At 32.8% G+C, this 14,543-nt stretch overlaps 1 protein-coding gene across 1 annotated transcript; it reads right to left on the bottom strand.

Moving 5' to 3' along the window:
- Positions 1 to 4,422: 4,422 nt before the first annotated feature.
- LOC143227406 (uncharacterized) lies at positions 4,423 to 12,100 on the bottom strand. The gene is made up of 3 exons (XM_076458859.1): positions 11,978 to 12,100; positions 8,861 to 8,941; positions 4,423 to 5,181 (listed from the first exon to the last, which is right to left on the bottom strand). Exons 1-3 carry the CDS (start codon positions 11,987 to 11,989, stop codon positions 4,423 to 4,425), a joined length of 852 nt encoding a protein of 283 aa, XP_076314974.1. The 5' UTR covers positions 11,990 to 12,100.
- Positions 12,101 to 14,543: the final 2,443 nt, after the last annotated feature.

The following is a 14,543-nucleotide window of genomic DNA, read 5'->3' as shown; positions in this document are numbered from 1 at the left end:
GCACAAAATTATTTTAATCTCCAAAATTATTCCAAAGATATATTTTACGGCTTAACGTAATATAAGAAATCCTTTATATATATATTATATTTATTTTTATAAAGTTGTTATGTAACTTATAATTCTAAAAACGGAAGAAATAAAACAAAACAAATAAAAAATTGCACTTAATTATTGTTGGATATACATGACTGTGTAGTGTAAGAGCTAGTATTTCGTTCTTTTAATTATCTAATATTTAATAATTATTTAGTTTTCATAACAAGTGTTAAATTAAAGAAATAGTTGTGCCAAATTTCCTTACGTAAATCAGTAAGAGTCATCATTTAGGTATGCAATTGAATTGTTGTTATAGGCTTAGTAATATTGTCGTTTTACTTGAAATTTACAAGCTCTTCTCGATATGTGTATTATTGTTGCAACTAGAGGGCTAGTTATTTACAGATTTTTCTATCACGTACTATAAAGACGTGAAGATTCAGCGAAGAAGCAAAACAAAGTGAGAGATAGTTAGACAGATCTAGACTGAGTGATTGGCAGTTTAGCCTGTGACAGGTGATTTCTAAGGAAGTTAAGTTATAAAAAATTAAGTTAGTGAAAGTGAAGCTAAACTGCGTGATTGTTAATTTAGGCGTAACGGGCGATATCTAAAGCAAGTGTTACAGAGATATTGTAACAACAGATACAAAGAAGAAGAATGTGTCTTGTCAAATTATATTCTAAAGTCATTAAAGTTTCCTATGTGGACTTTAATGAAAGGAAGACAATTATTTAAATCTCTGAATACAAGTATGATAACAAGTAGTGTAACGAGTTTTTGAACCTATCTTTGACTTGTTTTAAACGTATGGTTTGAAAAATAATGGAAAGTGCGCTGTTTATTTATTGTTCGAATTTATCGCCAACAAATCACGGACATCTACTGATATCAACCATGGTCTGTATATAAGCCCAACAGTTACCTAGAATCTAAAATCAACAGATGTAAAACCATGTCAACGTACAACAAAATAAACATTTTGCTTTGTCATTATTTCATTTGAAGAAAGTATTCACAGAAATACACGAAATAATGAATTAAATGTTTCACTCTTTCTCCATTTTATGTCAAGAATGTATTCACAAAAATGTGAAAGAGACTAAAAATAACATTTTCAACTGGACTTCAAATAAAAAATCTTAAACAATAAACAGAAAATGTAAAATAAAATCGTTTCTGTTGTTGCTCTCGGTATCAAATATATATGTAGAGGACAGGTTGTCTCACTTACACACAAGATTTCCTGAGTAAAACTATTAAACAATTGAACTACAGAATAAACCCCTGCCTTTAAGTAATACTGAGAAAGTATTTGAGTGGATATAGTGAGAAAGAAAATACAGAAGAAACAAAAAGCATTGTATTTCAGCTATGTTTAGTGATTCAAACGTCACTGAAATTATTTTAGTTTTGTATGTTTCTGAGGTGTGTATTAAAATCGCCTATTTATTTTTAGTGATGCGTTGTTTTTGTAAGTAGGGATATCTTCATCTCGTTATTATACTAGCTTTTATATTTGGAGTATATTCAATTAAATGGCAGCTGTATGATAGCTTATTTCTAGAGCCAGTCATTACTCATACTCAGTAAAATGACGCTTATACTTTTCACTCCGTCTGTAGCAATTGTCTATGTATTTTACCCATCTGTTTTTTGCATTATTAAAACCACAATTGATGTCTTCTGTGTTGTATGAAATTTTATCCAAAATCGTTCAACGATCGTTAATTTGTCTTGAACTTATTTTTCAGGACTTTTACTAGAAAAGTAGTGTTAAAACACAATTTGATGAGTCTTTCTTATCGAAAATTATAGTGTTAAAAACAACAATAAAATAATTAAATTTATCTTATATATTTTATCTCATTGCTCTCATCAAAATCAAATGCAATATAGTAGATAAACATAGCATTACAAGATATCTATATTAAAATGATTTTAAATATGTAAATTAGCAATTTACATGACAACCACAGCTGATATAAAATCGCGGTAAAAGAGAATATGTCAGAACTATATTTTGACATTGTGTGATGTCGCCGAAAACTAATCACTTTTGGTAAGGATGTATAACAGCTCTTTTCCACGTAAAATATTCATAAATTCAGAACATAAAGACGTGTCCAGTTAGAGGTTTAGAATTTTTAAAACAGGGATATTCATAGCATTTAATGATTTTGAGAAACAAAGGAGTATGGGTCAACTTGGGGTACCAGGACCACACAGAAAGTATTCTGCAAAAAGTCATAACCCAGTCGTGATAAGCAAAGCATGGCGGTTTGTAACAGGTGAGGTTCCACGAACACAAAAGTCAGTGTCAAATGCTGTACACCTGTCTCAGGAAATTGTTCTAGTATAATCAAGAAGAATCTCCACCTAAAAATACTACACCAATCACGTGTATACAAACTGCTTTCATGACATATGCGATCAACAATCGTGCACTCAAGCAAATGGAGAATGAAATTGGTATTCATGCTATTCCACACAAAAACATACTGGTCAAGTACCGGATGCAGCTCCTAGGCATTTTTGTGCGATCAGACTTTTAACATAAGTACTGGGAAACCTTTGTCCTTGTACATTAGTTATATTATGGAGACAAAGAGTTTAAAAAATGTTACATTTTAAACGTAGCATTCTGACAGCGTCTATTGGCATGGAATCTATATTGCAGGTTATTGTCAAAACGTATTGTCGTCAAACAAGATGATGACAGAATGGGCGACAAGAGTAGTAACGACATCAGGAGGGTCCAAACTAATTTTAATATGTTATACTTAACCAATGCATTCATAACTTTATAATATCAGAAGGTGTTTATAAGTTATCAAAAACAGACACAGAGAAACCCTTTCAGAATGCAGAAACGACATTACAAAATCTTACAGATCCTTCCAATATACCAGATGAATCTTTACCCTCCAGCTATATCTTCTTTTAACTTTTCAACTATATTTTTACATTTTATCTTCATTTTTCTACTTATCATTTTTGGTCGTTTATTATAAATTGTATGTTCAGTTATTTTATTAAAGATCGTTTGTTATACTATGTCAAGGTTAATGCAGTTCCTTTTATGCTCTCGTGTTTTTCATTTATGTATTGCTGAAAAGAGTGAAAATGGAAATATATTTACATAATTCAAATTTAGATCATGTTATTGTTATCATCTGACATTCTGTTCTGTAATAATTTAAAGGTAAATAGAAAAATAGGCTTACAATCTAAAACATTATATGATAAGGAATGCTTTATTGTATTACAAGTAACTCTTTCTTGAGCGTACACGATTTTATCTTATTAGAATGCACATAATTATTATATACATAGTCTTTCTCTTATAAGAAATTACACAAGAAAAATGTTAATCTTTTTGCCATCTGAAAGATGTAATACGATGCACACGGATTATTTTACTGTGAGAAAACGTTTGGCTAGAATTTTTAAAAATAACAATGCGTATAAAATATATATAAATAATGTGGAATAACATTACGTATGTTTTTTATACAAAATGCAATATTTAATCATTGGGCCCCGAATACAGTATTACTGTTAATGTTTCTTACTAAGCACAAAGCTGCACAAAGGGCTATTTCTGCTTTGTCCACCACGAGTATTGAAACATAATTTCTAGCAATATAAGTCGGCAGACATACCTATGTGCCCCTAAATTATTAATATGAGAAAAACTTATTTCCTAGGAAGTTTAAAGTCACGAAGACCATAATACTGATAAAATATATTAATTATTTATAAAATAGGTTTGTATACAGTATAAAATACGTTGTCGCATGATAAAAATTATTTATTTAGTTTTTACAACCGTTCAAAATATAAACAAAAAATTGTAAACTGACAACTATCAGAAATATTTTCAGACTAATTATTATATTTTAATTTTGTTTTTCCATAATCACAAAATATGGGTTTAACTAATATTACAATGACCGTATAAATGTTTTAAAATCACAAAAGTACGAGATATTGATAGAGACTGAGCAATAAATAGTCGTAAAATAGTCTCAAAGAAAACTAAAATAGAAATAGCAAAAGGGAAACTTTATGGAATTTTAAAAATCATAACAAATTTTGATTGTTTGTAGCTAAGCATAAAGCTATACAATGGAATATCTGTACTCTTCCCACCACGGTATCAAAACCCCTTTGTTCCGTAGACTGAGTTATTGGGGTAGAATGAAGTAATTCACATCTATTTTACAGCATACATTCTTTTCAAAGTTTTTTATAGCTTTTTTATACGACATTCCTATGATTTTATTTGTAGATGTTTGTTTACCATACAAATTTCAGCAAACAAAGCTGTAAAGTTATTATTTTAGAACAACGTTGTAATAAATTTTTTTAAAAAACGACAACTATTTATCTTTGTAAACTGGAATATCTAAGTAATTTTGTTTCGGAACTTTACTGTTAACCTTATACAAGTCAGTTAGGCTAGAATCTATTTTGACTTTTTGTACCCTTAGGTTGTGTCCTTTTATGATATTAAACGTTTCACTAGGCAAAAGTTTCGATACATTTTTCAGTTTTTTTATCACAAGTACAGGAATAGATCTGATAACATCTTCGCTTCGACCTTTTTGAGAGGGAACAGAACTCAATGCCTCCTTATGGCTTCCAATAGATGTCATCGGAATTAGAACAAGGTAAGGTGCAGTTTTGAAGGCTGTTCGGAACTTAGGAAATAAGAAAGCACTAGAAGAATTCTTGGAAACTCTAATTTGGACCAATTTGTCTTTCATTATAAGTGGCTTATGATGATTTCCAAGAGTTAAAGACTTCGGTTGAGGAACGTATGGTTTCACAGTGACCTGAGGAAAGTGAGCGATATGTAAACGGTGAGAGTGAAAGTCGCTTGTTTCTTGAGCCCTGACAAGGTTTTCTTTTGTTTTGACGTTAACATCGTCAGACTTTTGGCTTGTTACTCGAGGCTCATTAATTACGATAAACACAGGAAATCTTCCGTCGTCTGCTGACTGCTTCGCTTGCTGGTAAACATCCAAGTCATCTTTATAGCTATAAAACCCATCTCTGGTGCCCGTTTCTTTCCTCGTTCCACTGTTTCCATATTTGTCGTTAATTCTGTGACCGAATTCATGGGACTGTGGTTGTTTCTAGTAGTAAATAGAATATAAAATAGGTTTTATTAGTGAACATTTTATCGTAGTTTATAGATCAAGACTGGTTGAAAACATGACGAATACAGTCACACACACATACATATTAATTATACTAATAAATAAACAAAATTAAAGAAGTAAACAAACAAAGATTCATAAAGTCCCGTAACTTGAGTGCTGTCGGAAGATGAGTTTTCGGTTTATATGATTGGATTAATAACCCGACCACATTTGGAAGGAAGACTTTCCTTTACCAGAGCGAAGTATTTATGTATCTGGATTACAAAACAACGCAGGATCAATGGATAGAAAACTTAAAAATATATAAAGAGATTTTAATATTTTCCAGGAAAGCAAGAAACCCAAACCACAGGGCTTTTGAGACAACAATGGACCTGGAAACCACGGACCAACTCAGTCTGGAGTAATTCTCTCATTTGCAGAATAAAGACTAAGGTTAAAACATTGTGCCTTCTGACCCAAAAGGTTATCGTGATGAAGTTCAGCGTATGTGATTTCCTGTTAATAAAATAATTTTGTTTGCTTCTTTATTTGGAATTAAGCACAAAGCTACACTATGAGCTATCTGTGATCTGCCCACCACGGGTATCGAAACCTGGTTTCTAGCAGTGTAAGTCTGCAGACATTTTGCTGTGTCACTAGAAGGCAATAAAATAATAGACAATAATTAAATTTGTAAAAAGGCTCACAAACAAAAGTTTCATTATCTTACAGACCCTTACCAAATAAAAGGCTGTTTTCACGAAAAACGAATCAAAGAAATTGTAAATGTAATAATACAATTCGACCACTTATCTGTCAAGTCTAACAATGCAACTCCTATGGCCTTTGAACCTTTGTTCTACCTAAATATTACTTGAACACTTTTCTTTCTTTCTTTTGAATTTCGCGTAAAATAACTCGAGGGCTATCTGTGCTAGCCGTCCCTAATTTAGTAGTGTAAGACTAGAGGAAAGGCAGCTAGTCATCACCACCCACCGCTAACTCTTGGGCTTCTCTTTTACCAACGAATGGTGGGATTGAGCGAAACGTTATAACGTCCCCACGGCTGAAAGGGAGAGCATGTTTGGTGCAACCGGGATTCGAACCCACGACTCTCAGATTACGAGTCGAGTGTCTTAACACACTTGGCCATGCCGAGCCGACTTAAAAATACCAGTGTATTTAAGAATATTCTTCAATAATATTATTACACAAGGCAACAAAAAAAAAACGTTCAACGACACCAGATAATAAAGTGCATTGAAAGTAAAAATAAGACCAGAAGATGATTGAAATAAGCAAGATGCTAATTTTAAGGAACATGTTAGAATGATATAACTTATCTTTATCAGAATATGAGTTAAATTTATTTACCATTTACAAATATTAGGTTTACAACAGAGGGATATTCAACATTTACGGTGATGATACAAGGATAAGTACTAAAGCCCTATGACCCCTCCTTGCCCTTGCCTTCCCCATTGCTGATCTAAATTTTGGCCCTAGTTATGGGCTTTTGCATTACAAAGGACTTTTGCACAATACACTGAAGGTAAAGTTGTCCTTTTCCTTATAACTTGTTTTTTACAGTCTATCATTTTTTTAGGACAACGTTTATGGAGGAAACTAAAAAAGTTTATAGGATATACCTGTAAAATGTATAGCATAAATTATCGTTTATATTTGTATCTTGTAAAAGAATTAACACGTTAACTTAGGCATGTAGCTGAATGTTTTGTTTTGATAAATCCGTAATTTACTGACATCCAGCCTGTACAAAGATGACATTTCCTCGCAATACAGTGATGTCAACATATTAGCCTGCCATTACACCTTGGTATATTTTTCGACTAGCGGATATTTAACTTACCATCTTTGTTATGTTTTGTAACAACCATAATAAATTATTCCCTGTATAACATTTTGAAACATTGTATCACTAATAAAACGATAATGAGTTGCTTAAGTTTTTTGCAGATACCTAAGTTAACACATGTGATTCATTCAATGTGACAACACAACAGAGACTCCTCCCTCAGCTTTCAATTGTTTGTGTTCAGTTCGACTCTGGCTTGTGAGATGCTCATGGACAGATTCTTGCTTTGCTTTTGTAGGTGTAAAGTCATATGAATTATCTTCTTGAAAAGTTCCAAGTTTCGTTTCTTTGGGCAAGCCGTCTAGTTCTATTCACTATCTTTGCTCTGTAACCGGTTGCTGGAATTATGCCTTTCATTGTTTTACCGACAGGATTCAATACCTCAGATATTGCTTTATATTAAATACTAAAACAAGATTATTGCATAAATGTATAGTTATGTAATAGTAAAACTATTAGGTTGAGGAATAATTCGTGAGCGTTTTTTAAATAATTTCATTCAAGCATTACATGCAAGACTATACAATACTTCAATGCATGAACACATTACACCCAAAACATTTATTATGATACTTTATTTCATGTAATACCTAGGTATATAGTATGCATTGTTTTAAACGAAATTGCAAGAAATTAAAGCAGATGGTGTCGAAAATGCTCGATTTTGTCCACTTGACATTCCATTTAATGAGCTGAAAATGAAAGCAAAAATTAAAGACATATGAAAATCAAACACACCATCTATTAGAGCAAAAAATTATCTACCAAATGACATGAAATATTTTGCGAAAGCGTTTCATTTATGAATATATTTTTTTAACTTGAAAAAACGCTCATGAATTATTCCTCAACCCAATATAATAGCCATAATGTAACTTCTCCGAGAAGTAGGGTATATTTAGACAACATTTGCACTTCAAGAATAAGGTAAGCTAAAACTTTCAATCTGCAATTTAAACTTACGAAACTAAATTTGTGGTGTATAATGCTGAATCATGAATCATTTTATAATAGAAACTGTGACAAAACATCTCACTAACATTAGAAATATATTTGGAAATTTATATCAAGTGGTCGATCAAGAAAAGTTAGGTTTCTACCTAAAGACCTACCTAAAACTTGACAAAATGAAGTTAAGTGAAAGGTGCACAATATGGCATGTTAAAAGTAACATTCTACACAAAATCTTTTAAGATATGGACTGTTCAAGTGAGTCCTCGAGAGAAGTACATTATTTTCGCTATTTGTTTAGTTGTGACGTTACTATGTTGCCATGTTGTCTTAACCAAATAACGAAAATAATGTACTTCTCTCGAGGACTCACTTGAACAGTCCATATCTCAAAAAGATTTTGTGTAGAATGTTACTTCTAATACGCTTCATTGTGCACCTTTCACTTAACTTCATTTTTGTCATGTTTTAGGTAGGTCTTTATACAATAAGCACTATAATAATTCTGTTAATTCTAAAAAGATTTTCAAAGTAAAATAAGTACATTACTAATATTGTACGTAATGAGGTCAACTATAAACTATATATTACAAAACTGACATAATGTTCTATACAGTTTAATGAAACTCAAATTATAAAGAGTTTGATTATTTCCTCACATTACTTATGGCAATCTTTTTAAATTTTTTATATGTATAAGGACCCTTGTTAAGGGAGTCATGGTTCACAGGTTACTTTAGACATTATTAAATTTATTTTAAGGTTAAATCTACAATAGTATAGTATATTTATGGAAATTGATAAGATACACAAGATATTTTCCGTATAGAACGGTTTTCATACCTCGTAGTCGTAGGACTGAACGTCATCATGGCCGCTTGGAGCAGCATAACTCACACCCATAAGAATCAGTACAACTATACACTGTAAAAAGAAAGAAATATTATTTAAAGTTCCCCATCTTCAGAAAAGAAAAATAATGTAGAGAAAGATTTATTATCTAAGTGTTGCAATTTTTTGTGTATGTTTGAGCAAATATTCTAAACAAACAGAACTGTACTAGCCCTAAAACTGTTACACAGATGACAAAAACACATAGCCCTGAATTGGAGATGGGTACTATTGAGAGCTACCTTCTTTCTAGTCTATCAGGTCTATTCTAGTGTGATTTTACCATTACTCTTAAAACTCATCCACGGCCGAACATACCAAGAGTGATTTTCCAGTAATAGAAGACAAACCATGAATCCTTGTGTACACAAACTCGATATTTTTACCACTAAGTTGATGATATCAATTAATTATAAGTATTTAAGTTGTTTCTTATAAGACTAAAACGAAAGGATTATTTACTGATTAGTTCATTACGACGTGAATTTCTATTAAATGTAATAAAACGTAAAGGAAATGACCATTTTTTGGTTAAATAGTTCTGGTCGTTTCATTCATCTAAATATTATCATAATCAACTTAATAAAGTAAAAATATCTAAACATGCATAACCTTTTCGTGTCTTCTTGTGTTGTATATTTTTTTAGATATATTGTTTTTCAACTCATGTGCCGTTTCAGTTCATTTGAAAATAAGATTGTTTAAGAGGGAAGAACCATGTTTTGTTACGTGCCAAATCATGCTTGTCACTATATAATACATAATAAAGTTTACATTTATTCCAGTAAGATACATTTTCCGCTTATTTTTCTTCTTCGAAAAACACTATGTTGGTAATGTTCTATAATTTTTTTTATAAGGAAACGTTCACTTTGATACTTCCTGGATATGCTCTCAAACATCTAACCAACGATCTAACTAAAATTTGGAGCGTATAATAACATATTTACCTTAAAACCAGTACACATTTTCCTAATATGTTATTTCTAATATTCACAACGCTATTTGGTTCATAACAAGACTGGTATGTACGATAAAGAGGAGTATTTTTTATTATTAAGAGAATTCTATTTTATTGTTTTATTATAACGTTTCATGTTGCTCATTTTTTTATATATCTTATATATTTCACAAATATTTTCATTTTAAATTTAGCAAGCCCCTCGGCGGCTTGAAAGTTTTGTTTTGGAATTTTGCACAAAGCTACTCGAGGGCTATCTGTGCTAGCCGTCCCTAATTTAGCAGTGTAAGACTAGAGGGAAGGCAGCTAGTCGTCACCACCCACCGCCAACTCTTGGGCTACTCTTTTGCCAACGAATAGTGGGATTGATCGTCACATTATAACGCCCCCACGGCTGGGAGGGCGAGCATGTTTGGCGCGACGGGGATGCGAACCCGCGACTCTCAGATTACGAGTCGCACGCCTTAACTCGTTTGGCCATGCCAGGCCTGGCTTGAAAGACAATCAGAGGCGCTCAGAAACAGTTGTTTCTTTTTACCCTGTTAAGAATATTTCTTTAATGAATATGGTGATTTTCTACTAACATTAAAAACTGGGTAGCTTAATTAAGTTTATATGGAGGGGTGTGAGCATTTTTCTCGTGAGCTAATTAAAATCAAACTTAATTTGTTTCTAATTGAGCCGTAAGCTACATGGTGGGCTTTCTGTGCTCTGTTCATCACGGCTATCGAAGCGTTGTAAGCCTGCAAATATATCGCGGTGCCACTGGGGAATAATGAACAAATATGGCACTGATATGTATCAAGCGTGACTTGTAAAACGCATCTAAACAGACGTCATCCGGTGAAAACTGTAAGAGTACAAGCAGAAAGAAGGAATTGTGTGTTTATTTTTGAATTTCGTGCAAAGCTACAAGAGGGCTATCTACGCTAGCCGTACCTAATTTAGCAGTGTAAGACTAGAGGGAAGGCAGCTAGTCATCACCACCCACCCCCACCTCTTGGACTACTCTTTTACCAATGAATAGTGGAATTGACCGTCATATTATAACACTCCCATGGCTGAAAGGGCGTGCATGTTTGGTGTGACGGGTATTCGAACCCGCGACCCTCGGATTACGAGTCGAGTGCCTTACCCACCTGGCTATGCTGGACCTCCGAAAGCGGAAACTCAGAAAATTACAGAAACTTCTTTAATTACATAAAGCTTTATGAATAGACTTATAGATGAATTTACAGCAATGTCCGCAATATATATATTACAGTTTTTATCATTACGTTAAAAAACCTTCAGTTCTATATTTAAATTAAAATATTATAGTATTTTTAAACAAACAGCTGCTTTTGTACTTCACTGATCTGACGAACGTTTTAACTCGATTTTGGAACAGTCTACGTAACGTATACTCGATGTCTACTGTGATTTTCATGTTCATATTTTCATTGAAATGAATGCAAATGAAGTTTATATTTGAGAATAAATGGTCTCATCCGTCATTACAAAATTCTCTTTAAAAGGTTAAAAGCAAAAAATATAATAAGATTAAATGAGCACCATTTTAGTTTAGGGTGTAATTCCTCTAACCAATATTACACCCTTTATGGGGTAAAAATTACAACTGGCACTCCTCTTGCCGAGCCTCCCCCCATCCCTCAAGTAGCACAGTGGTATGTCTGTGGACTTACAACGGTAGAAACCGGGTTTCAAAAGCCGTGGTGGACAGAGCACAAATAGCTTATTGTGTAGTTTTGTGTTCTTTGAACAAACATCTTGCAATGTGAATACATACGATACAATAATTGATTTCCATTGGGGAAAATTATGTATCAAAACCACAAATAGGGATATGATATAACCAACCAATAATTTTATTTTATATAAATTTCAATCTTTTTTTTTTTTACCGAGTGCATCTGTCCGAATACGTAAATAATCTCGTGCTCTAATTTATCAAAGGGTCCGGAGCATTTGTGAATAGGTAGGGCTGAAAAATAATAAAAATGTACGTTTTTCAGTATACAGATATTAAACATATTACACTCGAAATATGAAGTTGTTGGTATATTGTTCATAGTATAGATAAGGTACGAGAAAGAAAGATTACTTACTCCGTGTTCCATCTTTTGGACTCAAGGTACTACGAAAGAACAATACAAGTGTAAACTAAATACGTTGACACAAAATATATACGTGAGTAGTTTCTCTCTACTGCAGCTTACGTAGAAACCTGAGAACCAAGAGCGAATGAGGACATACGAGAGATTAGTCCGATATCGTTTATAGAGGATTACAAATCTGTCGTTAGGTTGACGGAAAATTAGGTAAGAAGATCATTTAGGTTACTGATACGAGTATACGTCTGCAGGAAATTGTTCGAAATATCAGTTGTGCTATACATATACTAGTTGGAGTACGGGTGAAATAAAAACTCGTTTGTAACAAAGGATAGGAAATTGTACCTATTTTTTCTTAACATAATAAACATTAAAAGTGCAATACAAATACATAATGGTACGAATAGTGAAAAGGAAAGGCTTAATGTTATCAAGAATTCTGTCAATTTGAAATTATATGTTCCAGCCCCACCATGATCCTCCTTATGTCATCCTGTATAACAGACTCATGTTTGGTGATGTTTGATCAATAAATGTGGAAACAGATACACAGACAATCATATATCATTTATTTATACAGATGTGCTTTGTCCCTGGTGCAGACTTATACTGATAGAAAATGTCGATACCTCTGATGGGCAAAGTACAGATAAACTTTTGTGTAGCTTTGTGATTAACAACAAAAAACGATACTACAACAACAGATGTACGTTTTTTATTTCATTTATTGTAAAGCACAAGAATACAATGGGCTATTTTTGCTATGACCATCACGGGCACAGAAACCCTGTTTTTTTAAGGTAATAAGTATTCAGACTTCCTACTGAGCCACCGGAAGCATTTCTTATTTAAAGAAATCGTGAGTTTGACGTTAAGCTTACGTATGTATACACCTTCAAAATATGTCACATCATTTGGCAAAAGTTAGCAAGAAATCCAACCAGTATGTGTTTGTGTGTTTTCTTATAGCTATCGGGCTATCTGCTGAGTCCAAAAAGGGAATCAAATCCCTGACTTCAGCGTTGTAAATCTGTAGACTTACCGCTCTATCAGCGAGGGACATTTAACCAGTAAATCTAGAGTGTAAACAAAATTTTTAATAAACACTTATACAATTCCCGAACTCAGAATACCTTGATAATGCGTCTTAAAAGAAACTTTTATACCAAGAGCAAACGTTTTTGCACAATGGTTAAAAAGTGATTTTTAAACAAAATTCCCAACAAAGAACTTTGGCGTTCAAAATAATATATGAATTTGGTATTTAAAGTAATTTTCTAGCAAAGAATAGTTATATAATAGGTTTGAAACATAAAATATCTTTTAACAGATAACAGTTGGGTTCGATGTGTAAATGTGGAAAGTACATCACAGTGGGTTTGTTTGTTTGTTTTTGAATTTCGCGCAAAGCTATACGAGGACTATCTGCGCTAGCCGAATTTAATTTAATAGTGTAAGACTAGATGGAAGGCTGCTAGTCATCACCACCCACCTCCAACTCTTGAGCTGCCCTTTCACTAACAAATAGTGGAATTGATAATCACATTGTAACGCCCCACGGGCCGTTCACAGAGAGAATTTTGAACAATGAAGAGGGGCATTCGGAATACACTGTGAAAAATTCTTTCCAGTGAAACCTCCTGACAAAGAACTGTTATGTTCTGAACATAAATCTAAAAAAACAACATAAAAACTGTCAATAAAAGAACTGGTGTTTATGACAAACTGAGAGAACTGTGTTTACCTGGACTCTCCAAAAAGGCATAACTTTTATCTTTTATCTTTTTCTCACTAAAAGTGAATAAGTTAAACGAAGATTTAACTTAGTATGAGTGAATAATGGACTGTACATTAAAACCAAACAAATTTCTTACATTCTAACACCATATGAATCCTACTTCTAACTTTATTCATAAGACAGCAAGAGTTTTCAGTGCAAAAACTGACAAGATGTAACTATACATGCGCCCCCAAATGGTATGTCTGCGGACTTATACCGCTAAAATTGGGTTTCGATACCCGTGATGGGCAGAGCACAGATAACCCTTTGAGTAGCGTTGTGCTTAACACAAAAACAACAACACTATCAGATGCAACCTTTAGCTTTATATATGTAAAAACGGCTGGTTTGGGTTGAGAAAAATTTTATGTAGAGAAGCGAACAACGTTTCGACCTTCTTCGATTATTGTCAGGTTTACAAAGAAGTAAAGAGGTAACTGACCAATAGCTGACCACATGTTTGAAAGTGGTTGTGTAACTGAGCGCCCTTAGATGTTTGATTATATTTATTAATATAGGTATAAAGATGTTCCTTTATATTGGTTTATTTTGGGTTTAAGTTGTTGTATAAGTAAGGCTTCTTTAATTTTGCGTTTGTTTATGTTTGTTTTTTATTTAGTATTTGAGTGTTTTCTATGGTTATGTTGTGGTTATTTGATTTGCAGTGTTCGAAAACGTTTTTACATATATATTTTTCTACAAGTGGATTTTCTCGTCATCACTGAATCTTTCGCTTTATTCCTAAGCCAGTAAAAATAATTAATAGAATAACTTATAAGG

The sequence above is a fragment of the Tachypleus tridentatus genome, chromosome 9 (genome assembly GCF_004210375.1).
Source record: "Tachypleus tridentatus isolate NWPU-2018 chromosome 9, ASM421037v1, whole genome shotgun sequence".
Taxonomy (NCBI): Eukaryota; Metazoa; Arthropoda; class Merostomata; order Xiphosura; family Limulidae; genus Tachypleus; species Tachypleus tridentatus.
This window is presented reverse-complemented; position numbering and strand designations above follow the sequence as displayed.

Excerpts from the sequence above, each read along its gene's own strand:
- LOC143227406 (XM_076458859.1), bottom strand. Across the intron at positions 5,182-8,860 it reads TTCAGTCCTACGACTACGAG|AAACAACCACAGTCCCATGA; the intron begins GTATGAAAACCG and ends ATTTACTACTAG.